Raw genomic sequence first — 25,480 nt, 5'->3', positions numbered from 1 at the left:
TCTTCATTTGATTGTTAGAGGGAAGCTCATCGACTAAGCATCAGCAAAATACTTATCCCAGCATGCTACAGCCATGGAGGAAGCAATAGGCTAAGATGGAGTGTCACATGGCTATATTGAAGCCTAGTCATAAAAATACAAAGGAAGGCTCATCGGAGGTTAACCTGCACCATGTGATAGGCAAACAGTAACTTCCACAGGCCTATAGTGATACAGGCATCACTAAAAGCTACCATGAATCAAAGAATGCCTTGAGAAGTCCGGCAAGTGTATGCGGACCTCTTGCTCAAGAGGCAGCTGCCGCTGGACCCTAAAGGGAAGGAGAAAGAGGGGGGATAGGCATGGAGCAAGTAGGCCTGCCAAGGCTAGCTGCCTGTTTTCATGCTCCCAGTCTTTTTCCTTCCCCCATGGCAACAGCTTGTCCTGTTATGCTGCACAGGCACATTCATGCAGCATATGTACACTACTTTCTGTAGGTAAGGCCAACTGCTGCACATCCATGCACGAGCTCCACGCTTTGCGGGTACTGTATACAATTGTGTAGTAAGGTTTCAATGCTTCCACGCCATCCTAAATGTACATGGGCTCTATCAACTGAAACACTTTGTTTTCATTTCATGTGAACAGACTAGTAGCTTTTCATCACGTAACCTTATGCGCAGTGCAATATCTGAGCCTGCATCTGGGGATGGCTTTACCTTGTAACACCATTCTCGTGCATCTGCAAAAAACCATGTGTGATTCAGCCATTTGGCCACTGGTGTGTGCACTACAGTTCTAATTTTAATTCCAGTTTTCCTTCACAGCTGTGTGGAAATTCCATTACATTGAAATCGTGGCTAAACACACTTTGTTATATTGAGGCTAAAATATGTGGTGGTCTATAGACACCAGGCTATGAAAAGTAAAATGATTTACTCCATAGATGGTTTCATTACATTGAAGTTGGTTACATCGGCACATAACTGTTAAAGACATAGCATGCCGATAGTAGTGTGTAGCAAGCATGTGACGCCCCCTCAGGCATAATGTTCGTTCGCTGCCAGGGTCAGTGGCCTGCTAAGCTTGGCAGGCAACATTGGTCACCGCACTGCAATAAACACCGAGCACATCTGCTTGGCGGTCAGTCATCGTTCAGCACCACCACGCTGCGGAGCGTCCGTCTATCGGAGGGTGCCTCGACCCCTCCCTTGTTCATGAACCCGGGTGGATCGTGACACTGGCGACGAAGATGGGATCCTCGTGACACTGGCGACGAGTACCCACAGATCGTCCCGCGCCGCCGTGAGCGGCGAAACACCGCCGCCCGTTGCTGCCGCCATGCCGCTGTACGGAAGGCTCGAGCCGTTCGAGGGAGATGGGTCCGCTTGGCAAATTTACGAGGAGCAAGTCCACGTGTTCTTCCGGGCAAACGACACACCCGAGGCCAAACAGCCAGACATTTTCCTGGCCAGCTGTGGGACCCTCGTCTTCAGGCTCTTGCTCGACCTTCTCAAGCCAGCCACGCCACATGCTAAGACGCTGGGTGAGCTGCTCGCCATACTGCGCTCGCATTTTAACCCAGCACCATCCACACTAATGGAGCGTTTCCGCTTCAACAACCGGAGCTGCCGGGAAGGAGAGACCCTCGGGCAGTTCGTTGCTGCACTACGAGGGTTAGCGAGTGCCTGCGCCTTCGGGGACCAACTGGACTCGCTGCTCCGGGACCACTTCGTCTGCGGAATCAACAATCCCGCCATGCAGACGCGACTCCTGGAGCTTCCCGACCCCTCGCTGGACGACGCCGTGAAGGCAGCGCTGGCAATGGAAGCTGCCGCCAAGGACGCCGGCGAGATTTTCCGTGCGACTGGCTCACCGTCGGCTTAAGCCGCGGTCAACAAGTTGGCGACAAAGGGCAGTACCTGCGGTCGCTGTGGTGGTGCCCACTCCTCCTCACAGTGCCAGTTCTCTCAAGCACAATGCTTCACGTGCGGGAAAACTGGGCACCTGGCACGTGTATGCAGAAGGGGGACGACGAACAGCAAGCAGCAGCAGCAGCAGCAGCCTGATTCAAGCCCAGGTACCACACAAGCCCGGGGCCAGGGTAGCCGTCGCAAGAATACACGGCGCAGGCGTGCGGCAGCAGGCTCAAGTTCTTCCGCGGCCAGGATCCACGTCATGGCTGAGGACCCGCCGATTTTCAACATGTGGCACACAGGCTTTGTACCGTCGTCTGTGCCGCCGTACATGCTGACCGTCGAAATCTGTGGGCACCCAATTTCCATGGAGCTGGACACAGGGGCCAGCGTGTCAGTAATGGCCGGGAAACTCTTCAAGCGTACTTTCCTCGGCGTGTCCGTCGAGGCTTCGGGCATGATACTGCGCAGCTCCTCCAGGCAACTCTCCCAGGTCCAGGGTCAGGCACAGGTCAGCGTTCGTTTTGGCGACAGGGAGGCAGCCCTTCCCCTTTACTTAACGAAGGGGTCATCGTAGCCGACACTGCTGGGCCGAAACTGGATTCATGCACTGGGCATTCGTCTGCCAGAGTACCCGGAACCCAGCCTGCATGTGGTGCAGAGCTGCCAAATCTGCCAGGAGCATCAGCAAGCCTAGTGTCATGTGGAAAGCACCCCCTGGCCGTTCCCACAGAGACCCTGGTCCCGCCTACATGTGGATTTCGGGGGACCCTTCAAGGGCCATTACTTCCTGGTGGTGGTGGATGCCTTTTCGAAGTGGGTGGAGGTTCTACCTGTCACCACTCCATCAGCAGGCGCGACCATTGCAGCACTACGACAGGTCTTCGCCGCCCAGGGGTTGCCGGATGTCATCGTGTCCGACAATGGTCCTGCCTTCGCCAGTGCAGAGTACCTGGCCTGGCTGACGAAGAACGGAATCCTCTGGATGGTGGTTCCGCCATACCACCCTGCTTCAAATGGTGCAGCCAAGCGGGTGGTGCAAATCATCAAAGACAAGCTCAAGAAGAACCAGACTGGGGATTTCCGGACGCAGATAGCCCAGATACTATTTCAGTACCGGACCACGGCCCACGATGACACTGGCCGTGTCCCCTGTGAGCTCCTGCTGGGTCGGATGGTCAAGACACCCTTGGACATCTTGCATCCGGACCTCCGATCCACAGTGCTTTTGAAGCAGCTGAAGCAGAAGCTGGCTGCTGACCAGGGATGCCGTCCCGGTCCATTGCCAGAGTCGGGAGCTCCTGTTTTCGCCAGGAACTTCCGTCCTGGCCCACCCTGGTCTGCCGAACAGGGGGTGTCTCCTGCCAGCGCCTCATCGCTGCTCGTCCGCATGCCAGACAGGGCCATGTGGCACAGACACGCCGACCATGTCAGGCCTCGCCTCGGGACCTGGCCAGCACCCTCGACTGCCACTTCAGAGTTCCAGCCCGCAGGAGCACTAGCGGCAACACCAGTCGTTCCCAGCGGAGCACCACCCACCGCGGAGGCGGCAAGCGTTGCCAGTGGTGCGGTGCCCAATGGGCCAGTGTCAAGTCGGGCACCACTCACAAGGCCGACCACTGCAGACCCTCCAGATGGAGCGAGGCTGGCTCAGGCAGCACCCGGCATTGCCACACCCGACCCATCAACACCGGTGCCCAGGCGGAGTACTTGACGGTGGGGGCCACCGGACCGTTACTCGCCTGGATAGCAGGCAGCGTCGACCCAGCTAGGGTGGAGGCAGAGCCTCATATTTAGAACATGGACGTTTGTTTTTTAAACAAACTGGGGGTAAGGGGGTGTGGCAAGCATGTGACGCCCCCTCAGGCATAATGTTCGTTCGCTGCCAGGCTCGGTGGCCTGCTAAGCTCGGCAGGCAACATTGGTCACCGCACTGCAATAAACACCGATGAGCACGGCTGCTCGGCGGTCAGTCATCGTTCAGCACCACCAGAAAGTAATGGCCCTTGAAGGGTCCCCTAAAATCCACATGTAGGTGGGACCAGGGTCTCTGTGGGAACGGCCAGAGGGTGCTTTCCACATGACGCGAGGCTCGCTGATGGTCCTGGCAGATTTGGCAGCTCTGCACCTCATGCAGGCTGGGTTCCGGGTACTCTGGCAGACGAATGCCCAGTGCATGAATCCAGTTTCGGCCAAGCAGCGTCGGCTACGACGATCCCTTCATTAAGTAAAGGGGAAGGGTTGCTTTAACCCTTCCCCTTTAAAGCTTTAAAGGGGTCCTGAACCACCCCTCAGGCTTGGTGAAAAAAGTCTGTGGATAGCATATGCTGCTGTGAGCATCTCAGCAAAGTTATGCTGCCATGCGCAGCTCGCAAGTGGAATGCAAAGTCAGCTTTCTCTCAAATGCTCTCTTTTCAACAGAAACCTACTCCTCATTCTCTCCTGGACGCTTTAATTCATAATAAAGTGTATTCCCATATGCGGCTGCTATTGGCCAATAGCTGAGTTCAATCAAGAACGGTGTTTGGATCAGTGCACTTCTTCCTACTATTACTGTGTATACTTATTGACGAAGTTCAATAAACAGGCTGAAGTACACGAAAATGTGCTTTCAAATTTCAATAATAATTATGTACTTCCGAAAAAAGCTGACTATCGTCTGCTCACGTACGCTTGGCTGTGGGAACCCGCGTAGGAATTGATATTTGGCCACCCTGCTTATTGATGTCATGGCCGGCGGGCCTCGCTAATTTCAACTACAGTGGAATCTCGATAAATGTAAATCGCTTAAATGGAACTGCTGCTTAAACGGAACACCATCCTCATGGTTGGTTGGTTTTGTATTCATGCAGTCTACAAGCTCTGTTTCTCATTAAATGGAACTCCTGATAAACGGAACCAATTTTCCTGGTTCCTTGGATTCCATTTTAAGAACGTCCACTATCGTTTTGAACGCTCAACTGGCCTCGAACCACGCAAAACTTAAGGTTAGACCACACGCATGCTTGCCAGCGCGCGCTCACTTCTGGCTGCTTCTGGCTGCTCCTGGTTAGACACCTTGGCAGACTAATTGATAGCGCTTCAAAAATGTGCAAGTTGGATGTGGCTACTATTCGTCGGTCAAGTTGGTGAAGGACAAAGCCAGTCCATACTACGTAGCATGATCAGACTGTAGCATATGAGCGCAAGCATGCACTCAAGGCCTGCTGTGCACAAAACAGATGCTGCACATATGCACTACAGTTGCATGTAGCTGCGGTCTGCAACATACCGTAGATACCGTGGCCGCCATGGTGTGCCACCTTGAGTCCACTGGCTAAGCGCACTGCAGCTCACTGAGGACAACCGCCTTTGGCTTACGTTTGGTGTTTCGTAGGCACTAAAATCTGAAGTAGTAGCGTCTACATTAACCTCCAAAAGCAAATTTGAACTGCGCACCACAATGACAGAAGATGCAGTGTTGTGGACACGCCACGCTCCGCCGTAGCCTTCGCAGTGCAAGGCATTGAAAAAGGTGCGGAAGCACTGTGAAGGCAGTGTTTGATTGCCAATAACTCCTCGTCTGCTGAACACACTGAAGTACTTTTCACGGCAAAGTATTTCTGAAACAGGCTATTTTAACTTCAAATGCATTTCTGCTCTTCGATAAAAAGTGGTTCAGGGCACCTTTAAGTTATTAGTTCAAGCTGTTGAGAGCAGAGATGTGTTATTTCCACCAGGTTCAACAAACATCTGCGAGAAAGTAGGGGTCATATTTTGTAACAGTTTTTTTCTATTTAGTTTCTTTGTTAGATTGGCCACGTGGGTTGAGCCATTGACGAAGGGTGAAAAGAATGTAAAATTAATCGTTAAAATATTTTGCCCTAAGAAAACAGCTAAATGTAATATGCTTTCTGCTATCTTGTAGAACAGAAACTGTGTAATAAACTGAAGTGAATTCCTAAAATAACATAACAAAATAAAGATTTGAGTCCCAACTTTGAACCTTTTAGCAGCAAGTGAGATAATTTCCACCATGCTTTTATTGCTACTGACCTTGCAGGAATAATTTTTTGTGCTGTTGGAGTATTATCCATATATTTAGAAAAGTTTGTAAAATTTAAGGGAAAATGACCAGAGTTTATTAATATAATGTGCTGTTTTACACAAGTTTTCTAGCCTTAACATTTCCCAAATGGTGTGCTGTGAATGGTTTCACTTTCTTTGGAACCTGTAAAGCTGACAGCAACTGAAATCATTTTTACGAAGTCAGACAACAGTATATCAAGGAATGGATTTCTGCTTGCTGCTCAATTCTCTAGGCACTGTCTTGACACTTGTGCCCTGTAGCTTTTATCCATATGCACCTGTGCTCTTATAACCTTCATTAAGTTTAATTGTCATGTATAGTCTGACTTGAATATGTGCACTTCTTACAAAAAAAAGTTTACATTTAATATTGCATTAAGGAACCAGCAGAAGAAGCGATATCCTTCCTTTTCAAGGTTCATGCTGATCTGTGTTTGACGGTGCATCATGTGAAGCGAATGAATTCACAAGTGTGAAAGTAGTGATTTTTGAACCTAACTCAAGTATGAATAGTAATGGCACCAAATCGAATATTGCAAGGCAGTCATAATTCCGACATTTTGCTTGGAAGGAAAGCATGCTTACAGTAACACCAGGGATGAATAGTGCAGCACAATGCGTTGGCAGGCTAGTTGGTGTGAATCCATGAATACTTTGTTTAGCGCAAAACAACACACACACGAAAGACGACCCAGGACAAGGTGCTACTCTCAACTGACATCATTTTATTGCGTCACTCCCATAGAGTTTCTCACTATAACACCTAGAGGGTAATCTGGCGCCACCGTCTATGGGAGTTTCTTAAGGGGGCACTGTGCCGTCATGGGAATGACGGTATATGTGTCTGCGAGGCTCGTGTTGGCTGGTGTTGCAAGAGGCTTCGTCTAAAACGTGGATATGACTACGAAAATAACGCGTTCTCAAAGTAAAATCTTCATAAAATGTTTCCATTCACGTATAGTACACCTTTACTCAACTACAATGCATGACCAAGCGAAGAGCAGCAAGAACAGACGACAAACTGTTTCAAAGCGAGCACGAACCTTGTCGTCTGTCCTCCAACTTTAGCGGCCCGCTGATACTTTTTACGTAACATGTAGTCGTACACACAATAACAAGTTCTCATAGTTAAACAAAACATGTTTTCGCGTAATAATAAAGCTAAAACAGCTTTTTACGTGCTGTTTTAGTAAAAAATGAATCATTGTGACAGATGGAACGGTACTTGCCAAGCGCATCTTCAAGGTGTCCTGTCTCTACGAGAACGATGCCAATCCGAAGTCACAATATACCGGCATTCCCATGCATACCACAGTGCAGCAGCGCCAGATTTCCCTCTAGGTAATGTAGTGAGAAACTCTATGGTCACTCCTTTATAGAACAGCTGAAACTAGAGGAACATGCGCAGTGAGCACCAAGCGGTGGAGCTACCAACATCCGATCCCAAGAGAGCACTCATGCGACAGAATCCAAAAAACCAAATGCAGCGCTGTACAAGGTTAAGGAAGGCACACTAATGCACTGTGACCCCAATGACTGAATGAAGAATGCTTCCGATAACTCTCGGGCGGTGGTGTCACGGCTCTTTTTCAAAATCGTGGTATCACGAAACATGGGTTTGCACTTGCATATTTTACAATGCTGAGCCAAATGGGAACCTGTGCCTGTTGGTATGGATCACTCATGTTCTCTAAGGCGCTCGTTAACACAGCGGCCTGACTGCCCTACGTACACTTTGCCACATGACAAGGGAATCTTATAAATCACACCGACGCTGCAATCTACAAACTTCTCGAGGTTCTTTTCACAATCTGGTTTTTTACTTGTTTTACAAATACGGCTGCACAACATTGGCAGTCTTTGAGGGGCGGAAAACACTACCGGAATTTGGTATCTAGTGGCAACATTCTTTAGATTGTGAGCCACTCTGTGGCAATACGGCACAACTTCAGGTCTCTTCTTTTGTGTGATGCATTTACTTTTGTGCCGCTTCCCTTTCAGTTTCTGAAGCAATACCTCTGAGACTGACGTCACCACCACACTTGGGTAACCTGCAGCCTATTTAACTGTGCAATGAGACTCAGGTTCGCAGAGTGATGACAAGATTTCATTAACGAAGATTCTAGACACATCAACCGCTTTTTGCAAAAACAGTTGAAGCATTTAACTATTGACGATCCTTATGGCATAAAGAATTCTTTCGATGTTGTTTCCTTTCTGGAAGACAACCATTCAGTAGCCGACATCTTTTCTGGTGACGTCGAAGATCTTTACTATTCAATACCGCATGATGAGCTATTTCGCAGTGTGATGACATGCATAGAAGAATGTGGTGAGGTAGATTTTCGCAATGCGACCGGTTTGTCCTCGGAAAGTTTCATGTCCCTTCTTGAATTTTATTTAAGTGCAACTTTTATCCGGTTCGAAAATAACCTTTTTATCCAGAAAAATAGTGTGTGTAATGGTTCGTGTGTGGTGCCTGCTCTTTGTAATATCTTTTTATCGTTTGTCGACCGCGCTCTTAAGAGTGTCTTAAACAATGACTCAGTTCAAATTTTTAGATATGTTGACGATTTTCTTGTTGTGATAAAACAGACTAACAATGAATGCTCCGTTACGGTAGCTGACATTTTAACTCTGTTCAATGACAATGGCAAAGGTTTAACTTTCACACATGAGCTATCTAGGGACGGTAAACTCCAGTTTTTAGATTTGCAGCTATCCTTACAAACAGGTCATGCCTGTTGGATGTATTCGCCACGTGCACGTAAGGAACTATTACCTTACGCGTCTGCGCACTCAAAGACTGTGAAACGCGCCATTACTTTGATGTGTCTAGAATCTTCGTTAATGAAATATTGTCATCACTCTGTGAACTTGAGTTTCATTGCACAGTTAAATAGGCTGCAGGCTGCTGGTTACCCAAGTGTGGTGGTGACGTCAGTCTAAGAGGTATTGCTCCAGAAACTGAAAGGGAAGCGGCACAAAAGTAAATGCATCACACAAAAGAAGAGGCCTGAAGTTGTGCCGTATTGCCACAGAGTGGCTCACAATGTAAAGAATGTTGCCACTAGATACCAAATTCCGGTAGTGTTTTCTGCTCCTCAGAGACTGTCAATGTTGTGCAGCCGTATTTGTAAAACAAGTAAAAAACCAGATTGTGAAAAGAACCTCGCGAAGTTTGTAGATTGCAGCATCGGTGTGGTTTATAAGATTCCCTTGTCATGTGGCAAAGTGTATGTAGGGCAGTCAGGCCGCTGTGTTAACGAGCGCCTTAGAGAACATGAGCGATCCATACCAACAGGCACAGGTTCCCATTTGGCTCAGCATTGTAAAATATGCAAGTGCAAACCCATGTTTCGTGATACCACGATTTTGAAAAAGAGCCGTGACACCACCGCCCGAGAGTTATCGGAAGCATTCTTCATTCAGTCATTGGGGTCACAGTGCATTAGTGTGCCTTCCTTAACCTTGTACAGCGCTGAATTTGGTTTTTTGGATTCTGTCGCATGAGTGCGCTCTTGGGATCGGATGTTGGTAGCTCCACCGCTTGGTGCTCACTGCGCATGTTCCTCTCGCTTCAGCTGTTCTATAAAGGAGTGACGCAATAAAATGATGTCAGTTGAGAGTAGCGCCTTGTCCTGGTCGTCTTTCTTGTGTGTGTTGTTTTGCACTAAACAAAGTATTCATGGATGAATAGTGCATTCTAAAAAAAAAAAACATTTACACCCTTTGGGGTGCATCTTGTCCCTAAACAATAATTGTCATCTGTCTTGCTTGCGTTTCCTGTCTTGAAAACTGTACTTGCTACTTTCTTGTCAAGCATGCCACGTCGCACTGATAACGTGCCTGTCGTTCGTGACCTGGAAGTGTACCGGGCGCACAGCATTGACCTGTTATAGACACGTATTGCCTACAGGCAACATACCAGAAGAAATTTTTTTTCTTGCTGCGTTTTGGTATTGAGTATGAAGTTGCTTGCTAAATGCCTTCAGTCAACACTGAATGACAGGCAGCAAGGTTCATTTGTTGGTTTTTTAGCAGAAGCGCAGATCGAGGAAGGAGTTTGGCACACTACTCACATTCTTTTAATAGCACATTCAAAGGAGACGGACCGATGCAAGATCTTCGGCTACAGTGGTACCACACATGTGATGCAAAGCAGCGAAATTGTACACCTATGGTTCACATATGACAAGAGTTGTCTGTAAAAATTCCATACGAAGCCATTGGCAAGGTGAGAGAGGAACTCTCGGAACACAACTGCCAAAAAGGCCATGGGGGCAGAGCAGGGGGGGTATTCTGTAAAAGTCCACCTAGTGGACTGTCCATTTCGGCCACTGCTGATTGGCTAGGGCCGCTCGTCTCCTCCTCGCTCGTACAGCTGCACCAAATCAAGCAGCGGCCGAAATGGACACTTCACTAGGTGGACTCTTACAGAATACCCCCCCCCCCCCCTCCCCATATGTCAAGGAAAGAGATTAGCAACTGGTTGTAAACTAGGAAAAAATTGTGAATAACCTATAGTGCATTGAACAGCAGTGTTTCACAAATGGCAGAATGGCACCCTAAATTGGTGTGGTCAAGTCTGATTTACATTGGTATTATGTACAGTGTGTGTTTAAAGTGATCTGGGAAGCCATTACTCTGAGGTTAGTAGCTTGAAGTCATCTTAGGCATGGTGTTGGATGCCCAAAGGACTTGGTTGAGAAATTCTGACAAACTTCTTGCCACAATCACTCATAAGGACACATAGGCCTCCGTGGCATAAAAGTATGTCTTCCAAGACGAAGGTCAACTGCAGTTACTATGTATGCATTGATTACTGCAAACACAGGTGTGTGTGAGTCTATACATGTCAACAGCAATAACAGCGAAAACAGCATCGGGACATAAGACAGGTCTGTCAGCAAAGCATGCAATAAGCAGCATATTTGGCTGTGCTGGTGGCAAGATCAGGCAAGAAAAAGCATCTGTGGATGCAGTAAATTGTTTTTATGGAAACCAAAATGACTAGCCATGGGATCATTGTGAACTTTTCCAGAATGTGCACAAAGTGAGCAGGGAATGAGAAAAACTCAATGGTGCACTTTGGGATTTAACATGTACTGGTTGAGTATATAATTTTCAAGCTGAATTTTTCAATTGCCAATAGAGCCTCTGGCTAGGAGGACAAGGCAAATTATGAAGACAATTGGTAAAATAGCACGGCAGTACTAGTTGACATGTTAACAAGATACAAATGTATGAGGGTGGTGATAAGGAAGCAGGTTGAGAACTGTGAGTACAAGAACTGCCAAAGGCACATCTTCAGACTTGCTCATTGAAGGTGGTGAGCAGACATTGCAGGTGGTGGTAGTCGGCAGTCAGACAGTGCATTGGTCATCCTGATGTTTCTTTCTAGGTCTGTAGGTGGCATCAATGCCATACTCTCTCAGTTGAAGTATCTAGTGACCAAGGCATCCAGATAAGTTCTTGAGCATTGACAGCCAGCACAAAGAGCAACAACTGTAAAGTTGAAATCCACCTGAATGTAGTATGAAACTACAAAGTAACCCCATACAAGTTTTTCACAAAGAAAGCTTCGCAGCTGAAGAAAAATTTGTCCTGGTTCAATAATCGAACATATGACTGACATCTTTACTCGGTAGTCACTGTACCGTCTGAGCTAACCAGTAGACTAACTGGAGGTGGGCACATTGCAGGGCAAGGCCAAATTAATCAACTCTGAAGTGCAGGAACACTATATATGGCAAATCAATTCTGTGGAAATCTACACCTTAGTGGTGGAGGTGAAACAGTGCAGAAGGTAGCAACAAAAACGAAGCAGAATCGACTAAGTGGTTATGTTGAGTGTAGCCAAAATGGCAGTGCTGTTGGCAAAGTGAACGAGGCAGAGAGAGCAATTAATGTCATCATCAATGATGCTGAAAATCATAGCACAAAGTTGATCATGATCAGATGGCTGGAGACAACTGGCAATGGTCAGTAAGCAAAGGCAGTACTCGTACATGTCAGTTGATCACCGAATCTCTGTCATGTGAATGAGACTGTGAATGAAAGCAGGTATAAGGGGGAGAAGGTTTCAGCCTAAAATGAATGTCTGAGCACATGAAATCAGCACTATGAACTGAGTACATTCGCAGATCCCATTAATAAAAACTCATATGGTTCACTGCATTGATGGTCAAATAACATCATTTGCACTCCGTGGACAGGCTCCAAGGTTAGGTGTGATAAGTTTGCAGAAACAAAAGCACAGATTAATGTTAATAAAAATAGCAGCTCCCATGTCAGCCATTGCTTGAACTGGCACACCTGATACTCACATTGGTAATGTCTTGGATGGATGCTCGAGGCGAATTGTAGCCTTTACATGCAGTGCAGCTTTCCCTCCAGAAATTTCTGCATTTCCAAACAGTAATTAGGACCATGGGTGGATGACCAGAGGAGCAATGTGAAGCAGTGGAGGGGGAAGGAAAGCAGCAGCGCCCCAGGCGGTGATTGCAAGAAGCGTTGGGAGAGGAGAACAAAGAGAAAAAGAAAAAGGATGTTAGTGACGACCAGTGCTGGTAGCGTCCAGGGGGAGGAAGGTTGTCCCTTGCAACATATGTATGTCATAGTATGTCACAGGTGCAGCATTTGTCCTGTTGGCATTTTTGATGAGACTGGAAGATATGAATGAATTCTCGGGTTTTGCATGCCAAAACCACGATTTGATAATGAGGCACACCGGAGTGGGGAACTCTGGATTAATTTTGACCACCAGGGGCTCTTTAAAGGGACACTAAAGGCAAATACTAAGTCGACGTGGACTGTTTAAATACCATTCCAAAAACCTCGCGACGCTTGCTTTGTGCTAAGAAGATACTTAGTTTACGAGAAAATTGCACGTTAAGGGTCTAAATACCTTTTTTCAAATTCAAATCTCCCGCCACCACTTCCCCGCCAACCGGGGAAGTGGTGATGTTGCATATGCCATAACAACCCTTTGCTGCCGTCGGTGAGTAAAACTGCAAACGGCCCTCGACAGACGGCGATACCGAGCCAAGACAGAGTGGTTGACTCGCCGCTGCAGCTGCTTTTTTTTCAAGTGGCGTAGACCGTTTGGGCATCCCGCAGCATCACATGGAAGTTGAATTCTCTGCTACTTGCAGTTCGTGCGAGTTTCGTGAGCCAGCAAAACCAGCGCAGCACTATGCGATAATGGAATTACTGAAACGCAAAAGCGTGGGCGGCATGGAATTGAGTGAAAACGAAACCTTTCTACTGCCCACGTTGTTGCCAAGGGTAATTTCACTGAGTTCTTTTTTCTAAATATAAAATAGAACTGGATAAGTAGCATTTTATTTCGTCTTATAATACAAGAATGTATTTTGCAACGAATGGTTGAGTACTAGTGACAGAATTTAACTGAGGAGTGCTTTCATCATCGGGCAAGTATTTGAATGTCCCTGGGGAGTCTCTAATAATGTCCTTCGTCTACCTCAATTTCTCGATTATTAAGGCTCTGTTCGCGATAATATTGATGCCTTAGAGATTCTCGAGCACTAATCAATCACTTTAGCTTGACTTAATATTTTCCTTTAGTGTCCCTTTAACGTGCCCCCAATGCACGGGACATGGGCATTTTTGCATTTCGCCACCATTGAGATGCGGCCACCGCGGCTCGGATTTGATCCCACGACCTCATGCTTAACAGTGCAATACCATAGCTGCTAAGCCACCGCGACAGATAAAAAAAAAAACGGAAGATATTCCTGTAAATACTGCAAGAGTAACTAATTGGGCAGGGTAAGTGCCAGGTGGATTAGTAGGTCTGCCTGGCACTCATGACAAATGGTCGATTTGTGCTCTCAAAAATGCTCGCAAGCAGGACTAGGAGGCACTGTTAGAATGAAGGCAGGTTGCATGGCAACATCTTGTGCACATTTGGCCAGTGGGCAAAGGTCTGGAGGGTACACTTACCAACTTCTCTGTGATTATCTCATGCAGTCCAGCATCAGAAGAGTGGGGTTGGGTGGTAGGAGGACATGGCAAGCCATGTAGCTATAGCTTTCTCCACTACAGCCTAAGTCAACATAGAGAGGTCCAAACCCAAAGGGGAATGCAGGTCACAAGCATCTGGCTGTAAGTTCATTACCCACAGTTTATCGAGAGGTTGGCATGTGGCAATGAAATTGTCAATGTTGGTCAGGTTCTTGGCCAGTAAGGCATTGAACCTGATGGGCTTGGTCAATTTTAAGACACAAATTAATACAATCAGACTCTTTCATGGCTGATTCGGCACAGCAACAAAGGGCAGGGACACCTTCAACTTGAGAGGTGTACGTCTTGTGAAGTTTCATGTATCTCTAAAGATTTCTCTTGGCAACCCCAGAATAAATGGCTGGTATGCCAAAAAGCTGCCAAATGCTGTTTTAACGTGAACCAGTCAGGAGAGGCATGCTTGTGGTTGAGAAATTGAGTCCTATCATTGGTGAGATAGATGGTCCTTCCAGTTAAACGAATTCACTTGCACATAATTGTCCAGCCAATTTTCAATATTATCACCATAGAGACCAGCATATGTGTGGAATGCACTGTCAGGTGCTGACAGTTCAAGTGTGAGTGGCTGATTAAGTAGATGTGGCAAGGTTGGAGGGTCCTGCATGCTCCTATTGGTTCATGGTGACAGACAGACAGAGCAAGTGGTGACCTGAATGAAGCTCCATGGAAGCTTAGAATAATATAGCACAGAGGGACAAAAGAGCACCTTCACCACTTGTGAGGCAGCCATTATCGCAATGCTTTATTCGAAAGAAACATACATTGAAGATGATCCTAGTGATGGTGATGAATATATTTGATGAATACATATGATGTGAATGGTGATAGCACTGGATTCAAATAGAGTAGTTTAAAATAGTTCCTGAATAGCATGCAAGGTTTTTTAGATAGCTTTATCAATACATTCATATTTTTGGCCCACTGACTAGCATTTTAATCAACAGGTGATACCTGTATGTTTCAAATTCACTTGTCAATAATCCCAGTGTCATTCTGGATTACTAAAAATTCAGAGTACCAGCTATGAATTTTAATGACTAAATCAATTATGACTGGATATTCGATTTGCTATTAAAAAAAATATTATTCACACATCCCTGTTAGTTATACTCCTTCTCATACCTTATGTACCTAATGACCTCTGGCAATGTGTCAATAGTTTTTTTATTCTTATTTAAATACAAATAGTTTACACAACTTCAGCCCATACTAGGCATAGGAATGTGTACATCTTGCCTGAATATATCTGCCACTATTAATTCAAAAATTTTCATTTTTGGATAGAAATTCTTTGAACTATATTTTTCTGCAAAGAACTGCAATGTCTGTATTTCATGCCCAAGAAAGGATTATTGAAGCTAATTGCTCATTTATTGGTTTTCACTAATCGAACAGATGAACTATTGACAAATTGGCCCATCTGAATTATAATTACATTCATTGTTTCACCATACTAACAGATAGTGACTTTATAGTTATTCATCTTGATTTACAGGGGAGTGTTTGGCAGTGTTCACACCTGATTTGGCCGTGACCTGCTGTGAACTGACCCTGGATGGAAAAGCAGTAGTGATGGGGCTGGAAGGACACGATCGTGTCTTCTGTCATCTGCTGCACGAAGGCGACCAGAGCCCATCACAGTCTTGTCCTGCATCAAACACTTATGGCAACGTCAGCAATTGTGGCAAAGTCTTTGATGTCAGCCAACAGGGCTGAGCTGCTGTTTAGCCACTGCCTCTGTTACCAACTCATGAAAGCGGTATGGTGGCTCAGCTGGTGCTAGCCAGAGAGAGAGAGAGACAACAAATAGCTGTTCAAATGCAACTTCTTGTTCTGTCTAGCACCAGCTAGCATTTTTTCCCATGCCACATGAGCTGCAGGTGAAGCAAAATTTTTCACTTGGCTTTTTGCAAGCTAACCCTGCCTATAAACATGCAACATGCTCACTTGTGTAGGCTGTCTGCAGTGAGAATACAGAAAAGGCAAAACTGAGGCTATCAGTGATCATGGAAAATTTCTAGATAATATTGATACATTTGCAAAGATGTGTTTGCCTTATGCAAGAACCATTTGTGTGTAGATTCAGCCAGCTCTGAAGCAATCCAACTGCATCTAACTGCAGCATACATTGTCAACAGCATAGTTGATACTATTGGAGATTTGAAAGCTCACCTATGTAAATGAACGTGAATCAAAACATACATCTGCTGTATCCCTCAGACAGTATTAACATGATAAATATATTATGGTTCATTCATGAGGTACAGACATATATGCTTTTCTTCAGGAAGGCTGTACATACAAGTCATGTATTTTATAAATTCAGCCTCCGTTAGATCCTTAATATGATTATGTATACCAGAAATTGGCATTTCAATGTCCCAAAGGTTTGAAAAACTGTAACACTAAAACAACTTTTTTGTGTGTGAAGCGGCAACTTTAAATTGATAGATCAGAAAGTACTGCATTTATTATATATTATGTTAGAGAGGATTTTTGGCGACTCGGAAAATAAAAATATAGATATATATATATTACAATAATAAGGTAGGCTAAATATGCTTAATGCAACTGTAGCCATGAACGTAAGCATAGTACAATGTGCAGTGTGCTACAAAGCTGCGTTGCCACACAGAACCAATTGCATACACCATGTAGAAGATTGCCCATTGTACTAGAACATTCTATCAGAATCATGATGCACTGCTCAGAAGGGCCAGGTGCATACGTACTGGGTCTGCTGTGTTTGCATGGATGAGGCCTTGCAGACAGTAGTGGACTGGGTCGTTGGACAGCTTTGTGCCACCAACTCTTTCATTGTGCTCTCGCTTTCTTGCTAACATGCACTTGCCTGCACATTCACATCTATATTATGTCTATGGCATTGAGACATTGGCATTTTTTGAAGTTTTGCCACCAAGTAGTTAAGTTTGCCAAATTTTTAACCGTGATATTGGAGGAGTGGGGTGAATCTCGCATTATATTTGGAGCATGGTTCTGAATATAGAAAAAGGCGCTTTCTCGGACTGGTAATTTCACAACAAAGTGTCACATTATATTTGTGGAAATACAGTCCATAGATTAGGAGCACCACACCTTGTTGGTTGGAAGCATACTAACGTGCATGTGCTCCTAGCAGAACTCTTCCTGCTGTGTTAGCACAGCTAGTGCTTTGTTCCTAACTTTCTTCATAATTGTAGTCTATCACAAGGCTTTGTAAGAAACACAGCAGGGAAGAAAAAAAAGATTCTAGAGTTTAACATGCTTGAACCATAATATGATTATAAGGTACATTGTAGCGGGGGGCTCCTGATTAAATTCAGCTACCTGGGGTGTTTTAGCATGCATCTAAGTCGAAGTATACATGAATGTTTTTGCATTTTGTCCTCATCTAAATACAACTGCTGCGGCAGGGATCGAACCCATGACCTTAAGCTCAGCAGCGCAACGCCATAGCCACTAAGCTACTGCGGCAGCCGCTGCAGCAGTGAGCAGTTATCTCAACACCAATAGCAGACTTGGAAAGCACAGTTTTAGATCCTGTTTCACAATGAAAAAAAAATGGCTGCTACTGGCTAGCAAGAATACCTTCTATTGCCAAAATGGACACATTTGCCAAGGAAGTTGGAGAAACAAAGAGCTTGATAAGTGAACGGAAAAGACAAAGCGAAGTTAGGAAAAACTTACATGTGCTTAGCAAAGTGCTTTTCTTTTCTTGTGTGAAGCATGAAAAGTTGCAATACAAAAAATGTACATCAATGATAATACTCTCTGCCACAAAGATATTGACAGATGTGTATCATATCTTGGTGCTCACTGTATGTGCATGTGTGCAAAAGCGCATCGTTTTTAGTATTTTATGTTCAGCTACTGATCCTACAGTTTGTTGAAAAGTTGCTTCGTTCCCATTGAGATTGCACACATTGGCCTGTTTGCTGATTGCATAGTAGCTGTAAATTCTGAAGTTTATAGGCTTAGCATAGGCAGTAGGTGACCTTTTTTATTTTTTATTTTTTTAATGGAAGGGCACCACGAAAGTGTCAGAAAACATGAATTTACAGAAAATTGTGTAATTGCAGTTTACTTTGCCAGCAGCTGGAATGCTCTTGAACACCCTTTTTTTCTCAGACTTGCAGTAAGGCATGGCATTACTTAGTTGAGTTTTTTGTTAAAGACTTGTTTCATGGCCTTCGATGCACAGTCTGACGTGCAGTGCCAATGGCAAAGGGTAAAAAGAATGGGAGATGGAAGAGATCATCACAAAAATGGCTTACATAGCTTGAATGCAACTTCTAAAAAAAATGTTCAGATCTTGATACCACAGACGATCAAAGGCTGTTTCGTTTGCTGTTCACTCGATCATTGCACCATAAGGCTTGGCAGCCAAACAGTACTTGGAAAGACAACTACCCTACCACATGAAATGTAGCTAGTTTTGTCGTTCACAATGGCAATATTTGCAATGTGGAACATGTAGATCTTGTCCTGAAAATAGAACAAACAATGATGTCGTATGAATGTTCAGTCGCTGTTATACAACAGTCCCCTATAAAGGCCATGGCAGTGCCACAATAAAGTCCAAATAATCAAGTGAGTCAGAAAAATTGGTCAGCGACTGCTGCAGGTAGATAAAAAAAAAGCAACTGGTATGCTTTGTTTTTTACTTATAATTGGTACTCGAGCATGAGCTACTACTCTTGCTTCTACTTCAAGTACCTCCCATCTAAATCAGTAAGATTGTCCTCCTATTCTGAGGCAGTGCACTTCAGTTTCTGTGGCTGGAAATGTTGCTATACAAATGTAAACGTAAGCATTCTCTCTCATGAAGTGAATTCACAGCATTTTAGTTCAAAAGTTTATATGTCTGTACCTCTTTAAGCAGCTGCCTCTTCACAGCATTTGTGGCAAGAATAAGAACACCATAATATGTTTCACATATGTATTCAAATAGTAAAATGTCAAAGCAACACGAACATGTTACTAAAGCTCCATTGCAAGTTGATGCAGTGTTACTGTTCATAAAACGCCTTCTGTAGCTGTCATACCACAGAAGCCCCATAAATTGAGGCACCAGTGGTAGCTTGGTTGTTTACCCAAGAGCAGTTATGCACATCCCAGCTTTTGGATTATAGTGCCATGTGTGTTATGATGTGTGAAGTTGGAATAACATGAAAGATGTATGTTACTTGACCTATAGAATGAATGCAGTAGGCTTGAGCTCTGCCATCTATCGAAAGTGACTTGTGCAGCTGTTCACAGAAGTTTTCAGGGCATAGAAACTATGAAAAGCTCACTTAAATTGTGGTTTAAGCATACATCATAAATTGAAAGTTTCACCCTACACTTATGCATGAACCACGAAATGCACTTTTAAATTTGAGGCTTTATGCCAATGTCACAAGAAATTAGGGAGTTTTAGAAATAGTGTCCTCAAGCAGCTTTGCATGCCCAAAAACCCTAACTCCTTTGTATGCCTCTTGCATTCTTTTGTAGTCTCTTTGCATTCTTTTGTATGCCTGGACATTAGCATTCCCTAACTTTGGGTTTCCTATTTCTAAAACTCCCTATTTTTTAATTTTTCATGGATTCTGGGATCAAAAAACTTGTGCAACCAGCTGTACCATGTATATGAATGCACTTTGTAAGAGGCAGAGCACATGAACAGGACCGGTATTCACATAACTTCTGTTACGTAACAGTGTTCCCTTTTTGGCTGGCTTTTGGGCATCTGTGATTCGTGATAGTAGTCTGCATGATGAGACAATTACCATGTGGACAGCCAGTTGCAAACAGCACTTATGTGAGAGAAGTTTTGTGAACACAGTTCCAGGTCTGCAGCTCAGAAAAAAATATGCATTGCACAACTCATTTCAGCATAAGAAGAGCAAGAATCTCGCTTTTGTTGTTATCTTAGGGAAACACACTGATGCATTGCTGGTGTTCTCCTACTGTAGAAGCATTACTGTGTCCTGTGCAAGTGGCTTCTGTCTTTCAAGCCTTTGCCAACTTTGTGTAATGCCAAACATGCTGCAGCTTCAGTCATCCAAAAACTGCCCTCTGCATCTACTACACATAAACTTTCTATGATGCAAACATTTTGATGCATGGTTAACTGTCCATTGTCTTTTTAAAGACTGCCAATTTTGCCCACATGTGAAGTGGTGGCAAAGCTCATTGAGAGGTGCTTTTACAGGAGCCCTTGTGCACTTGCATCTGCTACTCAAGGTACTCTCCCAGAAGCAGTCAAGAAGCACATATACGTTATTGACAACTGTGCAGGTCAGCCATTGAAATATTCCTTTCATAGTGCAGCTTATTGTGGTGGAAGCCTCTTGGGAGAAGTGAGCTTTTCAGGAAGACCCAGCACTATGTTGCTTTCTTTTTAATGTGGCCCTTTAGTAGTAGGCTGAGTGTGAGTTGAGGTGTGTGGACTCAAAATGAAGTGCTGTGTGAAGCATAGAAGTCATCTCCTACAGGTATGCCAACTTTTACTGTATTATCGCATAGCTGGTGCCTGACATTTGATTGCAACTTAGGCTGAGTAATTGAAATACTGAAATCTCACCATTACATTTTTTTCTTCATCAGAAAAAGAAAAGATCATCTGTCAAGTGAAATGCCCTTGGTCTTTTTTATTAGAATTTTATTAGAAGTAGATAAGCATTAGTGCGACTTTATTTATTATATTGATCTCATTTGTTAGTAAAATTACAACTGAATATTGACATATTGCGACTTCATTACTGTTAAGTTAAATTTGGTGCCTGTAACCCACAGTGTGCCCATGATCTGGATCCTGTACGAGCTCTGAGACCTCATTTAAATAGCTGCTCCATTGTATAGCTTAAAATGCAAGAGTGCTTCATATGGTAGGTGAAGGCAATCATTTTTTTTTCTAATACCCCCCAAATGTTGCTTTAAACCTTGGAACCTGTAGGTCCAACATATGAAGCACAGCCAAATGAGCCATAAGGAACACATCCAAGCAAAAATCATACTAATAATTACAGTGAACAGACTCAAAATAGTTGTTCTGTTGATACATGCTTGTGAACAGAGTTCCACAGCAGTGGAGGATGTTGCAAAAATGTGCCACTTGATTTTTGCACTGCCTCTAATTCATAGTGCATGGATGCATAACATACAATGCGTACAGTGTTAAACCTAAAAGAAATTGGTGTTAAGTTGGAGGTCCGAATGATGCAAAAGCTTGATGTAGGCTGTGAGTTAAAGGAAAAAGGAAATGTCTGCAGCACATTTGTGTGCAATATGATCTTATTTCAAATCCTGTTTCATGAGTGTTAGTGAGAAGTTCAATGCCACTTTTATCTGTAGGGTCATTTACATTCTGTATTTCAGCAGGCAGTGCAAGGAGAGTTCACATGCGAACTATGCCAATCCCCCTTTTCAAATAATTGAACTTAGCTGGAGGAAACTGGTAGTCCTTAGGATGTAACAAAAATTTTGGATGTCTTAATGGAAATTTATATTTTTCATGCCAAGAATCCATCATGGTATGTTTAATTTTATAATATGTTGTGGCCCCCCAAGAGTCATATGGACAATCACTCAAATTAAAGCATTAAAATTGGCTTATGCTGGTGCAGTGAAATTGAAACAATACTATATACTATAATATATATACTATAATTTTCTGCCCATAAACACCAACCACTTGTGTTGCTTTGCTTGATAACACTAGACATTGCTTAATTGGCAACAGGACAGTTGACCTATTTTTAGCTTGAGTTAGTGTAGTATCCGACTTTCACTGTGAGAGGCCATTCTAGCTACCGAAAGACATCACGAGCCAGATATTATTAAAAAAATATTTTCATTCTCTCTTTGTACACTTGCAGTACAGAAAGAACAAACTTTACGCCGATTACTCTGGCCATGACCTGCTCTTGAATGTAATTGTTAAAAGTTTGTGACAAAGGCATGTTATAATATTGGTTTGTGTTAGATAAATGTCCAAAGAAAGTGCTAGCTAGCACTGTAGTGTGTTTTCCTGGGCATTTGCTCATTTTTTACTGTGACTTGCAGCTTTGGCAGTGGATAACAAACTTTTTTCACTTGCAGTTTTATTTCAGTCAGTATTTTAGTCATTTTAGTCAAGTGGCTGGTAGAAGCACCTATTAAGCGATATAAAAAACTTAAATATTCTGCACTTACCCACTTAATGAAGATGAGACATTACTATTTACAGCATGGCCGTGCTGAGAGCAAAAATGCAGGAATTAAAATATTTACAAAAATTTACTTCTTTAGTTTGTAAGAAATATCACAGTGACAGAACTGTACTATCTTTTTTTTTTTTTTTTGCCAGGCTAATGTAAATATGCATGTTTTTTCATGCCACAATATCTTTATAATAAATGAGAAGAAAGGGAACCGAGGGTCTCAATTTTTTTTTTAGCCACAATCATAAGAAGCCAACAACAGACAATGACACTAAGGAAAGCATAGAGGAAATTATTTGTAGTTTTTAATTGAACTGTAGAAAATGATAAATAAATGGAAATGGAAGTGGATGAAAGAAAAACTGGCCACAGGTGGGATACAAACCAATGTCTTTGCATTACATGTGCAGTGCTCTTAACTAGTGAGCTACCACAGTGCTATTTTCCTGTCCACTTTCTGGAGTATTTATGTGTGTACTAGAACTAGCTAAATTTCAATTTATGTATCAGTTTCTAAAATTAAATTAAAAAATTGAACAATTTTCCACATGCTTTCCTTGGTGTCATTGTCTGTTGGCTTCTTATGATAATATATTTATAAAGACTGTCGGTCACTTTTATTCCAATGAATTCTGTGTCACAGTGATTCACTCACACTAATGAGTTCTCTTTGTTAAGCTAATGAAAAGTGAACACATTAAGGCACACTAGAGTATGTATCACAGTGAAGAATGAAAGTTCATGTCCCTGTTTACACTGCATACTTTTTTTGTGCACTTCTCTGCAGCTGGAAGTATCAACATATAAAAAAATATATATAATGTGTTGATGAGCTCTGTTCACTCATGATCAGCTTTCTCTTTATTCAGCTATGTTTATCATTGGATAAAGGGGAGAATACATTTTACAGCTGTCCCATTTGTACTATCTTTAATATTCAATGCAAGGATTATTTGACTGCTGACAAGTTACAAGCTATGATTGAAGCTAATGCATAGGCAGTCCATTTGGGTAGAAAAACGAATTCTCACATGTACACATTCTATAGTTCAACAGATACAGAGTGAGCTCAGCATGGAAGACAAGGACGCAGGAAAGAAAGACACAGACATGGTGCTGCACTGTGTGTGTTAATCTTTCTGTGTCCTCGCCTTCTGTGCTGTGCTTGTTTTGCGATGAATTGCCAACTAGCCCAAGCCTCTACACTTTTTAACCGACATGTTTGGTTTCTAAGGTATACTTCCCAGTTTTTCTAATTGTGTATTTTATTGGGCTCTCTGAAATGACTGCTGTGTAAAAAATGACAACATAGGTATTATGCAAATTATTTACTATAGTTTTAATGTGTGTGTGGCAGTTGTGTGCACCCTTTGTCTGTTAAACTCAAGCTATGTGTGATTTTTGCATAAATGCGCACCACAGCAGGCTGTAGAAGTGACAATATTTTAACCTAATCATCTCGGATGTGTATTTGTCAATAGGTCAACAAAACTTCAGCTCCATCTTTGTCACGAATGGGAAACTGCTGGAGATTGCCAAGCTGGAAAGTGGCCAACAAAATGTAGGGTGTTGGTGTGTGATTTTTCGTTCTAGTCTAGAATCAGCATTGTTTTGTCTATACAAGAACATTCAACTGACAACAGCCCCTGAAGCACTGGTAGCTGCATATGCATACAGCCCTGCCAGCTTGGGCCTTAACTAAACGCTCAAGCTTTGTCAAGGAACCTAGGCGTTTCTGGAGGCCAATTAATGTACGCAACACTAAAAAGCAAGATGCAACCAGAGCAGTGACATATGAGGTGCTGTCTGCAGCGTAGCCAAGTTATCACCTAACTGTAGACAAGTGGTTGTCACAGGGAGGTGCACATAGACAAAAGGCACAAAGTGGCTACCGTCTGTAACGGGGTTGGCAGTGGTAACACCAGCTGTGTTGAATGTGTGAAAAGAAATGCTGACAAAGGTGTTTCCTTGTACCAAAGTACGATGCTGTCTGTGTGTGCTGCTTAATTCTTGTGTGCCATTGAACTTGTACATAACAGCATGACTGATCCATAATCCTGTTTCGCGAATAGGTTATGGATACATATAGTTTAAATGTGTATTATTTTCCAGTCTCGTGGCAGGTAAACCTAACTTATAAAATATTGTTTTGTTTTTGTTTTTTTTCACAGGATATTGTTATGTGTACACACATATGTACAGTGGCCTGTGTTTTTATTCTATCAACTTTAAAAGCAGACTTTGCATTTACCACTGTTTTGTTTTTGCTCAGGTTTCTCAGAAAGATTGCATTTTTTCAGTCTGAATTGCTCAGTAAAATGCTTGGAATCTTTGCTTGACTGGTTCCCTCCTCCCCCTAAAAAAGAACTACCATTATATTTGCGCCACACCTTGCCACTAGAGAAGCAAGCCACTGCAGCAGAGATGTGGACTGGTTTCACTGCCTGTAGGCAACTAAAGGTCATTACAAACCAGCCAAACAGTGATGCCAAATGTTTTATTGGATGATGCAGACCAAGAAATGCAATCTTGTTGCAGTATTTGAGCAAAAACAAAGCAGCAGTAAGCCAAAAACCTTCTTTTAAAGCTGTTACAATAATAATGAATGTCACTATATATACATATATACATTCATATTTGCATATATATATGTACATGTGTACACATACACATTGAAAAACTTGTTGCATTTGCACTTCTTTGAGCTTTTCTGGTTGTATACCTTGTGCTAACAGTGTGCTCCTTTCCACTGCTGCTGCAATGTCAAAGGAACCATATTACTATCATACTGGTCAAGCCAGACTTAGTACCTAAGGTGTTTGTATTAAAGGGAAGCTTCTGTTTTCCTTTTAACTACATGTGTTTCAAATAAACATTAAAAAGAAGTGTTCTTCCAGGATTTTAAAGCATATTGACTCCTTCTGTGACATTTCATACATGCACATGTTAAAATTTGGGAAATACGGTGGTAATTTCTAAAAAAGGAGTGGCCAGGCATTACATGTATCATGTTGCAATCAGTCGAAATACTCGGATTTATTCAGTTCCATACCAAAAACATACAGTACTGTTCACAGCATATAGCTGAAGTGGCTGCCTCTTAAGCATAGTGTAAGAGGTCGCACCTTCGAAGCTGTTAGTAATGCTCTTGTGCCTTTGTGCTGAGAAGCAAGTATAAGAGCTATATACTAAACTTGCAGAATATATTTACATGCTTCATTGTAAAAGTCTGCAACTAACTAAAATACCATGCATAGTTGCTGACAGATGTGTTGCAGTGCGGGA

General features: G+C 43.4%; 1 protein-coding gene across 3 annotated transcripts in view; it reads left to right on the top strand.

Moving 5' to 3' along the window:
- Positions 1-25,094, top strand: part of LOC142557372 (NACHT domain- and WD repeat-containing protein 1) — a 110,366-nt gene extending 85,272 nt beyond the window's left edge. For all 3 annotated transcript variants that reach the window (XM_075669177.1, XM_075669185.1, XM_075669168.1), the window contains exon 15: positions 15,508-25,094. In XM_075669177.1, coding sequence (XP_075525292.1) covers positions 15,508-15,728 — 221 coding nt within the window. In that variant the 3' untranslated portion in view covers positions 15,729-25,094. The remainder of the gene's footprint in view (positions 1-15,507) is intronic.
- Positions 25,095-25,480: the final 386 nt, after the last annotated feature.

This window comes from Dermacentor variabilis, chromosome 1 (assembly GCF_050947875.1).
Source record: "Dermacentor variabilis isolate Ectoservices chromosome 1, ASM5094787v1, whole genome shotgun sequence".
Lineage (NCBI taxonomy): Eukaryota > Metazoa > Arthropoda > Arachnida > Ixodida > Ixodidae > Dermacentor > Dermacentor variabilis.
The sequence above is the reverse complement of the archived record's forward strand: the minus strand, read 5'-3'. Positions and strand labels throughout refer to the sequence as shown.